At 38.8% G+C, this 13,489-nt stretch overlaps 2 protein-coding genes across 2 annotated transcripts; both read right to left on the bottom strand.

Moving 5' to 3' along the window:
• Positions 1-4,390: 4,390 nt before the first annotated feature.
• On the bottom strand, positions 4,391-5,734 carry LOC146748260 (uncharacterized). Its single transcript, XM_085505179.1, has one exon. The coding sequence runs from the start codon at positions 5,732-5,734 to the stop codon at positions 4,391-4,393; it is 1,344 nt and encodes a 447-aa protein (XP_085361305.1).
• Positions 5,735-5,792: 58 nt separating this feature from the next.
• On the bottom strand, positions 5,793-6,557 carry LOC144351988 (uncharacterized). Its single transcript, XM_078009284.2, has one exon. The coding sequence runs from the start codon at positions 6,555-6,557 to the stop codon at positions 5,793-5,795; it is 765 nt and encodes a 254-aa protein (XP_077865410.2).
• Between the last annotated feature and the right edge of the window lie 6,932 nt (positions 6,558-13,489).

A 13,489-nucleotide genomic window follows, 5' to 3' on the forward strand; every position in this document is an offset into this window, starting at 1 on the left:
AGGTGTATGCCTTTAATTTTTTTTGTCTGACCGCAATGTGATCAGCAGAATTTCAAACGCTATTACAAAAAACATCGGTGAAATACAATCCCCCTGTCTTACACCTCTATGCAACTCAAAGTATCCAGTGCTGAACCCCTTATTCATGACACAACTCTGCACATTTATATACATAGTTTTGACCCATTTAATAAAACTTTCGCCAAAATTAAATGCTCTAATTGAATCAAATAGGACCCCCCCCTTCAAAGGAGTTGAAGGCTTTTTGAAAGTCAATTGTAATCATTATCCCAGGCAAGTTTGTGTCATCAGTATAATCCATGATATTTTCTATGAGTCTAACAACATCGCCTATATTTCTGTTTTTTACAAATGCCGACTGTGTCTCGTGAATTATTTTTGGTAGTACTTTTCCTATCCTATCCTAGACATTTTATGGCAATTTTGTGGTCTACATTTAAGTTATCGGTCTCCAGTTCTTTATGAATCTCCTGTCTTTGCCTTTTTTTCTAATAAAGTAATTACACCTTGTCTCTGTGAAGGAGAGAATTCTCCTTTTTCGAAAGGAGCGTTGGGAGAGTTTACTACAAGTTTATCTATTTGAGGCCAAAACTGCCTATAGAAATCTGCTGACAAGCCATCGTTTCCTGGTGTTTTGTTCGCAGGAAAGAACTTTACCGCATCATAAGATTCATCTAGTGTAATGAGACCTACACATATATCTGAAACTTCACTAGGCAGTCTTGGAATATTAGGATTTTGAAGTAAACCGTTTCGTGCATTGTTTATTTTGTGGAATTTGGATGAATATAGTTGCTCATAGAAGGCCTTGATCTCTTTATTAATATTATTTTGACTGTCTATCACCTTTTGGTTTTCGAGTACAAGTTTGTTTATTTGAGACCTTTTTTGATTTTTTCTAATTGAAGGAAATACTTGTTACTTTTTCCCCTAGCTCATACCAATTGCATCGTGATCCCACTATGCATCCCTCTGTGTCTATAGTATATTCCTCCTGCAACTGGTGTCTTACTTTTTCCGTCTGGTATATACCTGTTGGGGACGGGCTGCTAATTTAACACACATCTTTTAATTCTTTTTCTAATTTAGCAATTTTTGACCTATGGTTTTTAGCTTTTTTTTGCTGTATTTAATGGATGTTTGCTTGATTTTATATTTGATCTAATCCCAGATAATTCTAGAGTCAACCAATTCTGCAGCCTCTTCAACCCAGGTTTCTATTTCACTTTCAATCATTTCACAGTATTTTGGATCGCGTAGTAGACTTGTATTAATTTTCCAGTATGATGGTCCCCTTTTAATTTCTTCCCATGATAATTCTAATATTATGGCCGATAGGCCTGATATTGCGCAGGGAAGAATATAAGCATTTTGAGTATTTGTTTGTAAGTCATTACTAATTAAAAAGTAACCGATTTTACTTTGTATAATCTTCGGTTTATATCGTTTCCATGTGAATTTAGCTTTCTCTGGATGCATCACTCTCTAAATATCAATTAATTCATAGGTTTCCATGGTTTCTGTCAAGATATCAACTGACCAAGACCAAGGTCTGGGGTTTCCACCCATTCTATCTATTTTAGCATTCAAGATAACATTTTGATCACCTCCCCATGTGATCTGAGAGTCTGGGTGAGGTGCAGATGATTTGTTTCATCGTTTGGGGCATATGTATTTATCAAGACTAAGTGTGTAGCTGCCCCAGTAACCAACGCAAAATACTGATGTAACCTTCACTTTATTTATGACGTACAATATTGAGAAGATTGTAACACCGTCAAAACTGTGAAATACAAGAGTATACGTTCAGAAAATAATAACATGAACTTGCGTATTCATATTGTAATAAGTACCAGTGCTATGTAAATAGATAGGCAATGTTATACAGCATAGTGCACCACCTAGTGGCGAGACTAGACGAATCTATCGTACACGTACACACAAAATAGGTAAAGTTGTACATAAATTTGAACTTAACAGATTACAAACTGTACATGGAATGTGACTTGCATAATCGTATAGAAAACGACTGAGAATTTCAGATGAGTGTCAACTCAACTACATGACTGACGGCGACTCGGCATGTAAACTAGGCCAACGATAAATCAACTAAATCGATAAGGCTTCCGAAACTAGTCTAAACATAACAAAAGTCTTCTCAAATAATTCTCTAGTAACTCCTCAAACGTTACCTACCTCGTTAGCAGCATAAACGATACTTGGGCAGCGAAAAGACGAAAACTAGATGCAGTTCACTTCCAGTGAAAGCGAAAAAATGGCGACTGCCCCAATCCTCGTACAGAGCGTGCACAACACCAAAAACTGACGTGAGATAAATAAACGAGTGGAAGTACCAAAAGAATCAGGAACAAGTCTAAACAACAAAACTACAGTACCTTTTAGTATGACCTGTAGTAAAATTCGGAAGAAGACGTCTTTCACGTATACATAGCACGCCGACAAATGAATGAGGGTGAACAAAGCGCAGGAACGCGGCAAAGTTTAGGTTGCTCGGGCAACGGCAGCCACACTCCCACCCAAATCATCCAAGATGATTTCTAAAAGAGGTGTTTTCGGAATAAACAAATATCGCCTTATCAATGTAAAACATGTGAACGATCAAGGTCAACTACTATGTCTACTCGGTAGAAGAAGAAACATCATTTCAATCCTTCATGACAGGAAATGAGAAGAATCAGCTTATGAATTGGACTGTCTAAAAACGTTCTATTGTAAATTGGCTTACCTGTTTTATTTAAGTTCGGAGTGGCCGTTAGTAGCTTTACCTTTCTCACAAGACCATCACTAGAGGGATAGGTCTCTACCACTTTAGCCAATCTCTAATCTGAGCGAAAGATGTTCTCGTCCTTTAGCATAACTATATCACCAACTCTGGTATTCAAGATGTTAGCGATTGGATGTCTTGTAATTTCCTACTTTTGAATGTGTCGAAAACTGAATTTGTGTGCATGTCGTCTCGGAGATTCTCACCAGACTCGTGTCCTTTGTCTAGTATCGCAATTGGTGAAGAATTGGTTAGTGCTTCGTCAAGTGCTAGAAACTTAGGTGTCTTGTTTGATTCGCAGCTATCTATGGAAACACACATTTCTACTATTTGTAGATCTGGATATTCCCATCTAAGAAATATTAATCGTATTCGTAAATCATTATCCCAATCTGATACTGAAAAGTTGGTACATGCATTCATATCTTCTCGCTTAGACAGCTGTAATTCATTATTGTCTGGTCTCCCTGTAACTAAGATAAAACCTTTTATTCGTGTACAAAATGCAGCAGCCCGCCTTGTCACTCGTGCTCGAAAATATGACCACATTACAGACATTTTTATTAAACTTCATTGGTTACCAGTTGTACAAAGAATCAATTTCAAATTACTTTTACTAGTGTATAAATCTTTGTATGGTTTTGCCCCAAATTATCTATGTGAATTAATCGAATTTTATGTACCTAGTCGTAGTTTAAGATCTGAATCGAAGTTTCTTATTAAAACTCGTCAGGTGTGTAGTAAAAAGTCTAAGGTGTTATACAAAGACCGTGCTTTTGAAAATTTAGGTCCTAAACTTTTTAATGAATTACCTCTGTCTGTTCGTTCTAGTCCTTCAGTAGACATTTTTAAATCAAGACTGAAAACGCACTTATTTAAATGTGCTTTTAATATTTGACTGATTGTTTATTGTATCAGCGCCTTTGATCTTCATATGTTGGAATTGTTGTGCTTAATTAAATAAAGTTATTATTATTATTTATTATTTTCTTAGGTACCTTGCCAGGTTTTTCTTGACTGAAGATTGTACAAATATTCTTTTTCCCACCTTGTCCAGAACAGATTGGCCAGATATTGGACTCTGCGCCACCTCTTTCTCGCATATATATCTTCCCTCACAAAATCTCCAGGAGGTGGAGGGGTGACAATTCCAGACTTCATTGTGAGTATATTGTTTGGCGATAGAGGAAGGGGCCCGTTAGGGTCTTCCAAATCATCCACTGTCTGCTGTTGATTATGGCCATTGTCCTGTATAGGAATGTACGCAATGCTGATGTGTTCAGCTGGGTTCCATTCTGGATCAGGATTCCATCTAAGATGCTTCTGATAGTCCGGATCTGCCTTTCCCATACTCCGCCCATGTGGCTTGATGAAGGAGTGTTAAATAAGAACTCACAATTTTGGGAGAGAAGTTTTCTTGCAATACTATCAATGTTTAACTTGTTAAGATTCTCCTTCAGTTCATGACTCGCACCAACAAAGTTGGTTCCCTGGTCACAGCAAATCATAAGGACCTTTCCTCAAATGGCAATAAGGCATCTCAATGCATTGATGAACGAATCCGTAGACATATCATCTAAGACCTCAATATGAACAGCTCTTGATGCGAGGCAAGTGAAAATTAACCCATACTTCTTCAGCTCCTTTCGTCCTTCTTTTATCATAAATGGCCCAAAACGGTCCAGTCCACAGTGGGTAAATGGTGGAGAGGGTTCTGTTCTGTTCTGTCTTCTGGGAGGTTTGCCATTTTTTGTGACACTCTTCTTCCTCAGTTTTTTGCACGTAACGCAGTTTTGGATCAGGGATGTTGAATGTTTCTTGCTGTATAACTCTGATAAGGTTTGTCTCTGCTAAGTTTCTAACCTGTATTTTGGAGAATAGCTTTCCCCGTTTCTTGAGTGAACATTCAACAATGACTGCCACTGCTGTCACTGCCTTTGAATAGCTAGAAAATCTGCTCATCCTCTCTGTTAAGCTAGTGAAGTTCATTCTCTGTACAATATGTACAACTGTCGGTTTAACCTCTACATCATCTGGTGGTATTTCCAAGTCAATGTCTGCAGTCTGAGGTGAAGCCTCTGTTTCCCACAAAAATTTAGGGCCTGTAAGCCAGTTGGTTTTGGCTATTTCATCAGCTGTGGCATGATCTGCAGGGTTATTAGTGGTTGGAACATATTTCCACTGTGCTGGCTGGGAAACTTCTCTAATTCGTTGAACCCTGTTCGCGACGAACATCTTGAGTCTCTTTGTATCATTCTTTATATATCCCAAGACTACCTTGGAATTCGTCCAAAAATTATGTGACATGTCTTTATAGCCCATTTCTGTCTCGAGAACCTTAGAAACCTTTGCTGAAATTGTTGCAGCTTGTAGTTCCAGTCTAGGTATAGTTACAGGCTTCAATGGGGCAACTCTGGCCTTTGCCATGACTAAGGCACAGTGTACCCTTTCATCTGTATTCTTCATACGCACATATGAACATTGTCCATAACCAGAAAGTGACGCGTCAGAGAAGTGGTGAAGTTGTACTGAGACTGCTTGACCCAAACCATCTGGAATGAAGCATCGCGGAATTTTGATCTCACTCAGTTTCAACAGCTCGGCTTTCCAGCGTTCCCAATCTAGACGAAGATCATCTGGCAATGGGTCATCCCAATCTGTTCTGTCCTGGCACATTCTTTGGAGTATCATCTTCCCAACTAAGACTAAGGGCGAAATAAGACCTAAGGGATCGTAAATTGAGGCAACTGTTGCTAGAATCCCACGACGAGTCAAGGGGTGATCTTTTAATGTCAACTTAAAACAAAAGGTATCTGATTCGATGCACCACTGTATACCTAAAACCTTCTCTGGCGAAAAACGCTTCTGACTGGATTCAAGGTCAGTCTGTGTTATAGTCGCTCTTTCGGACTCTGGAAGACTTAACATTACCTCAGAATTATTACAACTAATTTTGTGTAGCCGCAAGTTACCCTTTTCACAGATCTCAACAGCATTGTGAATGAGATCCTTCATAGCTTCTACACTTCAACCCATCATCAACATAGAAGTTGTTTTTCAAGAATTCTGAAGCGTTCTCTCCAAGGTGCTTGTAGTCCTTGGCAAGTTGTTTTAAGCCGAAGTTTTCACATGCTGGCGATGAAACAGCTCCAAACAAATGGACTTTCATCCTAAAATCAACTGGGGGTTGTCTGAAGTCTTCGTCTTCCCACCACAAAAACCTGAGAAAGTCTTGGTGTTCGGGCTTCACACGAAACTGATGGAACATTTTCTCGACATTACACTTCAAGGCAATTGGGTGTTCACGGAACCTGCAGAGTACTCCAATTAAGGGGTTGATCAAGTCTGGACCTGACAAAAGGTGGTCATTCAAGCTTGAACCCTGGTAACAAGCGCTACAATCAAAGACAACTCTTACTTTATTCGGTTTTCTGGGATGGTATACTCCATGATGAGGTATATACCATTGTGTTGATGTCAGTGGCTCATCATGTGGGACCACTACTGCATCACCTCTCTTTAGTATCTCTCTCATGAAAGTGGTGTAATGATTTTGATATTCTGGTTTTCTCTGAAATTGTTTTAACAAGCCTATAGCACGATGCATGGCTGCTTGACGATTATTTGGTAACTGTGGAGGTTTTCCCCCCCTAAATGGTAGTGGCATTTCATAATACCCATCTTCTCTCTGCCGATTACCATTTGATATGATTTCTGTAAACTTCATGTCTTCTTGAGACATAATCTTCATCTCTGAAGTCTCTTTCTACATTTGAATACTCAGCAAATCAGCAATGGTGACTTCTTTGATTGGAGTCTTATATACATACATCACGTTTGATTGCTCATCAGGCTTGATGGGGGCATGTATGGTTCTGCTAACAACCGTCTGGGTTTGACCAAATGCATCAAATTCCTCTGAAGTTGAGTCTGAGATCCACCAACAATGCTCCAACTGAGTTTAGTTTCTACACCATATGGTTGATTGCCACTGCCCAATACGCAATTCTGAGGTGCTAAAGCACTTGGGCAATTGTATCCAATTAACAAAACAACTGAGCAGTCCAGCAGATCTGCAATCCTACGAAGGTGAGACCATTCACGAGCAGTTTCAGGTGTTGCAATGTGGGACCTGTCCAGTGGGATATGATCTCTGGAATATGTTATTGGGAGAGGAATCCTTGACGTAGAGTTAAATCCTCTCACCACAAGATTTTCTTATGTATGACTTTCTACAAGGTCTCCCTTTGAAGTCATCGTTGACAAACGTAGCTTTGCTGGGCTAGAGTGTGTTTGTAGGTCCTCCCCAATCTGGTCCAATATAAATGTGACATCTGACATAGTGTCGAGCAGAGCATAGACCAGCTTCTCACTGCCTGGGTTTTTCCTTGCATGATACCCATACTGGCACTATCATGGAGGAAACTGATTCTTTGTTACCGCCTAACACTTTATGACTTTGTTCAATCTTGTGGGTTTCAGATGTCTTGTTACCTGATTTTGAGTATTTATCTCTGTCATGCAAACTAGTAGGGTGTTTCTTATGACAAACCTTGCACTCGCACCTGTTGATGCACTGTCTTGACATGTGGCCTTCTCCAAAACAACCAAAACAGGGGCCTTTCTTCATTATAAAGTCTCTTTTTTCGTCCATGCTTCTCTGGACAATCTTGAACAGTGTGATTCCCTTTATCACAGAATATGCATTCATTTGATTTATCAACTGTCTGAACCGTAGTTGCTAACAACCTTTTCGTGGATTGCGAACGAGAGTATTATTCGATTGCCTGTAAGTATGATTACCATCTGGTTCCATTGCATTAAATTGCTTTGGTTCAAAGTCTACGACAAAATCATTTAATTTTTCTGACTCCTCCATAACAAAGGTAACAAAGTCTCAAAACAACGGGTAACATCCACACTCTCTTTTTTTTCTGGCAATAAGACGATTCCACCTATGACCTAACCATTCTGGTAGTTTAGATACTAGGCTCCTGTTCTCTCTCATGTCATCAAGTATATGGAGTTCTCGGATTTCAGTAGCAGCCACAAAACACTGTTGTAAAAAGTCTGCATATCTTCATAAACCTGTTTTGTCCCTGGTTTGAATCTTTTGCCACAAATCAAGTTTTGATCTGAAGGCTTCCGCAATGACGAAGGGATTGCCAAATCTCTTTTCAAGAACACATTTCGCTTCCTCAAAAGGCATTTTGGCTCCGTAGAAGAAAGAATCCACTCACTGCTTCCCTTGCTTGGCCTCCTAAATAACGTTTCAGGTAATGAATTTTCTCACCCTGTGAAATGCCTCTACTTCCGATCAAGGTGGTGAATGACGATATCCAATCTGGGTATTGAAGTGGGCCTCCAGTAAAGACTTGGGGTTCAGGAGTAGGTAGACGGCTCATAGCAATTGTCCGGGCAAACATTTCTGCTGTCAACTCTGAAGATGGTAGGTAAGCTTGAGTGTCTGTGTTCATGTTCTTGGTATATGGCCTTGAAGGAGCACATTTCTCATGAGGTACCATTTTCTTCTTTACAATTGGACTTGTGACAAGTCCTTAAGATCAGGCACTTTCTTTGACAGTTGAGATGTGCTGCGAATCGAATCAGAGTCATCTTCTTCATCGCTATACACTTTCAGTCTTGCTTCTTCTGCCTTCAACTCGGCAGCTAGTTTCTGTTCTTCTAATTCGCATTTCAAATTAGACATTTTCCTTTCTGTTTGCAAACTTCTGTTTTTCTTCAAACTCAATTTGTTCTATCATTTCTTGTTTCTTGTTAAGGAGAATTTGGGCCTCCAACTTAGTTTTCAAGGCAGCTGCCTCTGCTGCGGCATCTCGATGACGGTATGAACTGCTTGAAGTTTTGGAATTTCTGGAGACAAAAGATATTCTTGATCCCTCTTACTTGATATGCAATGTTGACATGAGGTCTTTGTTGTTGTTAAATACTATTCGAGCTTTATCAAGTTGATTGATGGCCTGTCTGGAGCTTTCAGAAATCTTGTCAAGAGCCTTTCCCAACACTATACTCTCTTCGCCGGGCAGGACACAAAGATGCTCATCAACCACATCTTGCAATACTTCTAGGCGGTTTTCAATATCTGATTTGACTGCTATCAATTTCTCTTCGTCTATGTTTGGCTCAGTTACAAGTTTCTGTGCATTATCTATAATGGTTATTAGATCAAAATGATTTTCCCAGAATTTACCCGTTAGTACTTCACTTCTATACTGTATTGCTTTTTCTGTAATTTTCCGTGTTCTTTCTGACCTCCGCAGTTGACTTGTCTCTTCCTCAGTTTGACTTTCAACTGGAATTTCACCCAATCCCATCTGTGCCTCTGGTGGCACTTCATTGTCATGTGGACTAATGTCTGTTGGTGTGATGGCCTCATCAGCCATATCTGAAAAGAAACTATTAAACTGTATGGTTAAATTGAATCAAAATTGACTAAACACTAATTTAACAATCGATATGAAAAGGCAGATACTAAATATGACACTAAAATTACACCAAGTTCAACAAATATTTGAATTACAAATGCAGAGTATCCTCAGTATGCAGATTGAGTCTTATTCTATATCACACAATTCTCATTGGAAGCGATACCTGAGAGCTATACTGAATTCAAGCAAGTAACTCAATGTCCAACACAGTTCAAGTTTGATAGTTAAATCAATGACGTTCACTGTCTGCTTGTGTACACAAATGTCAAATGTTATATACGACATGTATGTTTCATACAATGTTTAAATGTACTGGATCTTGCAATCTTGTGTCTATATGTAACAGTCTTCTGTTGTCAACGGTATTCTGTAGAATAGCTGTATCCTCCATCTGCTGTATACAGTGCTTACGAGTGTCCACTGATTGTCTTGATAGTAGCGAAGTCTATCTGAGTGACATCTGGACGTTCAGCTTAGTATACGATACAATGCAGTGGATAGTGCAGGCAGTTCCTTTCTTTGACCTCACAGCAATGAGTATAGTTTCAACCAGAAATTGTTGACTGTCGACTGTAGCTGCCCCAGTAACCAATGCAAAATACTGATGTAACATTCACTTTATTTATGACAAACAATATTGAGAAGATTGTAACACCGTCAAAACTGTGAAATACAAGAGTATACGTTCAGAAAATAATAACATGAACTTGCATATTCAAATTGTAATAAGTACCAGTGCTGCTATGTAAATAGATAGGCAATGATATACAGCATAGTGCGCCACCTAGTGGCGAGACTAGACGAATCTATCGTACACGTACACACAAAATAGGTAAAGTTGTACATGAATCTGAACTTAAACAAATAGATTACAAACTGTACATGGAATGTGACTTGCATAATCGTGTAGAAAACTACTGAGAATTTCAGATGAGTGTCAACTCAACTACACGAATGACGGCGACTCGGCATGTAAACTAGGCCAACAATAAATCAACTAAATCGATAAGGCTTCCGAAACTAGTCTAAACATAACAAGTCTTCTCAAATAATTCTCTAGTAACTCCTCAAACGTTACCTACCTCGTTGGCAGCATAAACGATACTTGGGCAGCGAAAAGACGAAAACTAGATGCAGTGAAACTAGCGTTTCACTTCCAGTGAAAGCGAAAAAATGGCGACTGCCCCAATCCTCGTACAGAGCGTGCACAACACCAAAAACTGCCGTGAGATAAATAAATGAGTGGAAGTACCAAAAGAATCAGGAACAAGTCTAAACAACAAAACTACAGTACCTTTTAGTATGACCTGTAGTAAAATTCGGAAGAAGACGTCTTTCACGTATACATAGCACACCGACAAATGAACGAGGCTGAACAAAGCGCGGGAACGTGGCAAAGTTTAGGTTGCTCGGGCAACGGCAGCCACAAAGTGTTTTTCTACCACATGGGTATCTATTATTAAATATCGTCCACCTGGATCCAACCACATTATGCACATCAGCATAGACATTTCTAAAAATGGTAATAACCCCTCTACTGTTATTTTCTCAGTGTGAAAAATACATATCACCCTTAAACTGCCTTTCCCAAACCAGGATCTGTTTCTTTTTTGAACTCCAACATTTTCTGAATAAAATAATAATAAACAAGTAACAATCAAAGCAGAAAAAAGAAAAGAGTGAATAACTATGACCCTCAACCAGCAAGCCAAAAACCTCTCCACGTGGGAAAGTATTCCAACGAACATTCCTATACGACTTAATAAAATCATCAAAATAGCACATCAGCTCCCTTCTCAATTTGGACACTTCTCATTCATTTTTGTCAAAAAAGCCCACCTACATCTATTTTTTTTATCACATGAATAATATAAACGTATCATTCTTTCACTTTAATGCTCAAACAGCTCATATGAATATTTCAGTCGCACGTAGACGTCGCCATGTTTTGATTTCAAGAATTGAAATAATACAACCCAGTAAGAAATCAAGGCAATTTACCTTTCGAGAAACAAGTCAGCTCACTTGTTTCATACTAACAACTCTTTTCGACTCGTTTTTTGTATAGTTCAGTTCACAGTTCGTCACTAACGGTCCCTGTATACCTTACCGTCAATATAGAGCACGCCATTTTGAAATCGTGGCCGCTTACCAGCTTGGTATGCTTCTTGCATAATTGGTAGTAGGGCTCTCTTCTTTTCGTAATCTTCTGGACACAAATCATCCTTTATGTAGATACCCGAATCGTCTTTCCATTCGATAAATAAATTTCACTAAGATGGATCTTAGTCTTTAGCCCTCTGCGATCTGGGCCGGCCGGATTTCTGTGTGCGTTCTCGATGACTTTTTGGTCCACTCCGAATTTTTCTGCGACGAGATCACGCATAATTTGTATACAGTCCTCTTTTGATTTCTCCTCTAAGCCATAAAATCTTAGGTTGTACCCTCGACTGTAACGGCTGTTTTGTAGAGCTGTTTCTTCAGAAGTTTTCAGCATTTTCTCCATTTCTCTTTCTATTTCTTGTTTGAGGTCGGAAATTTCCTTTTTGTTTTCGTTTGCCGCGTGGGACGCGTTCTCCATTGATGTTTCTAGATCGTTCTGTTTCTTTTCCACTTGTTCCATTCTAGCAAGTATATTTGCAATGTCTCCAAAACCTTGTTGTACTCTATTACTAAGCTTCTCTATAGCCTTGTGTATTGTAGTTAGGGTTGATTCACTGTTTGGAGAGTCAATTTTTCCCGCGTCTTCAGTTGTTTCGTCATCTTGTACTGTGCTACTTCCGCCGTGTTCAGTGAACAGCGTGATCTTGCCCTTGCTTTCTTGTTGTGCACCATTTTTTCACGTTTTACTCTTTGCTATCTTATAATGCACCTAATGTCATGAATTGTTGAGAAGTTCACCCTAGATGATAAATTTTCTACGTTTTACGGAGCCAATGTGGTCGACAAGTGAACTAAAACATGGCGCATGCGCACTTCCTCTACTTACTTAATACTTACTTACAGTGTAAAATTCGACCGAGAGAAAGTCAGAATAGTAACAAAAAGATCTGAAAGTCTGTTGCCCATCAATCGAATCATCAGTCTCCATGATTGATTTAACTGATATTTTCAATCATTGGTTAGTTGTCTGAGACTGAATGTTGTCAAGTTCGAGAGTGTGTTTTTACGTACGGTGACGTCAACATTATCGATTACATCAGTCCCTCAACACTGTGATTACATTGAAGACGTGTTGAAAAGAAAGTTCATTTTGGGCTAGTGTAAAATTTCGAAGTAGAGGACTTTTTATACTGGAGATGTTCCAGTACGGAGTTGTTCGATTGGCATATCAAAATCCTTTATTTGTATAGGACATGTTCTATATATTCACCAAAATAACAACGTTGCCATGTTTCTAGGCATAGAACGAACTTGAAACAAGAAATTGTTAGATCCAAACGACCTGCGTTCTTAGAAATCAAGTCTTATGGCTCTTGTGTTCCTGAGCGAAAATACCAGCGAAGATTCCCGGGGAACAAATATTAATGCTGTAATTCACTCTGATGTGAGAATAGGTGACAAAGGTCAAAACAAATTTGAGAGAATCCGAAAACGTAACTTACTGCACGTGAATTTAACGACGATGTTTTCAACGTTCTGGTTATCTCTGTGCAACAGCAGACTTTGAAACAAAATTGAGGGAAAATAGCAATGTAATGCAATATCACGACGAATGTTTTGAATGTTCTCTCATTCTTCCATGTTTATTTGGCGATATGAATGATTCAGCCCAGCACTTATAGGTTATTATATTAACAAAAAAACGATTTTCGCCCAAGCATTCATTTTTTGGGTGATATATCGTTGATTCAGCCCATTTATATAGCTCATTTATTAGAGGCGCCAGGGAACCAAAATTTGGGATGTGAATTATTTGGACGATAATTATAACCAAGAGGTGAGTGACAATTTACCGCAGCAATAGCTATGATGACTGTGACCCCAATCATATTTTAATTTTAGTAGCTGAGGGTAAAACCTGTGTTTATGCTATGAGAAAGAACAGATCTTGGACGTACTTTAGTACAAATACATTTTTTGATTGCCTCGCATGGCGAACACAATTTAATTATTATCTTTCTTTTTTTTTATGCCTTTTTGTTCCCTTACATTTTATGTGGTTATTTTTCTTTTACTAATATCTGATTTGTAACCCTTTTCATCCCCTCCGGGGGATGTTGTGTGTTAATAA

This window comes from Saccoglossus kowalevskii, chromosome 2, assembly GCF_978046115.1.
Source record: "Saccoglossus kowalevskii chromosome 2, keSacKowa6.1, whole genome shotgun sequence".
NCBI classification, from domain to species: Eukaryota; Metazoa; Hemichordata; class Enteropneusta; family Harrimaniidae; genus Saccoglossus; species Saccoglossus kowalevskii.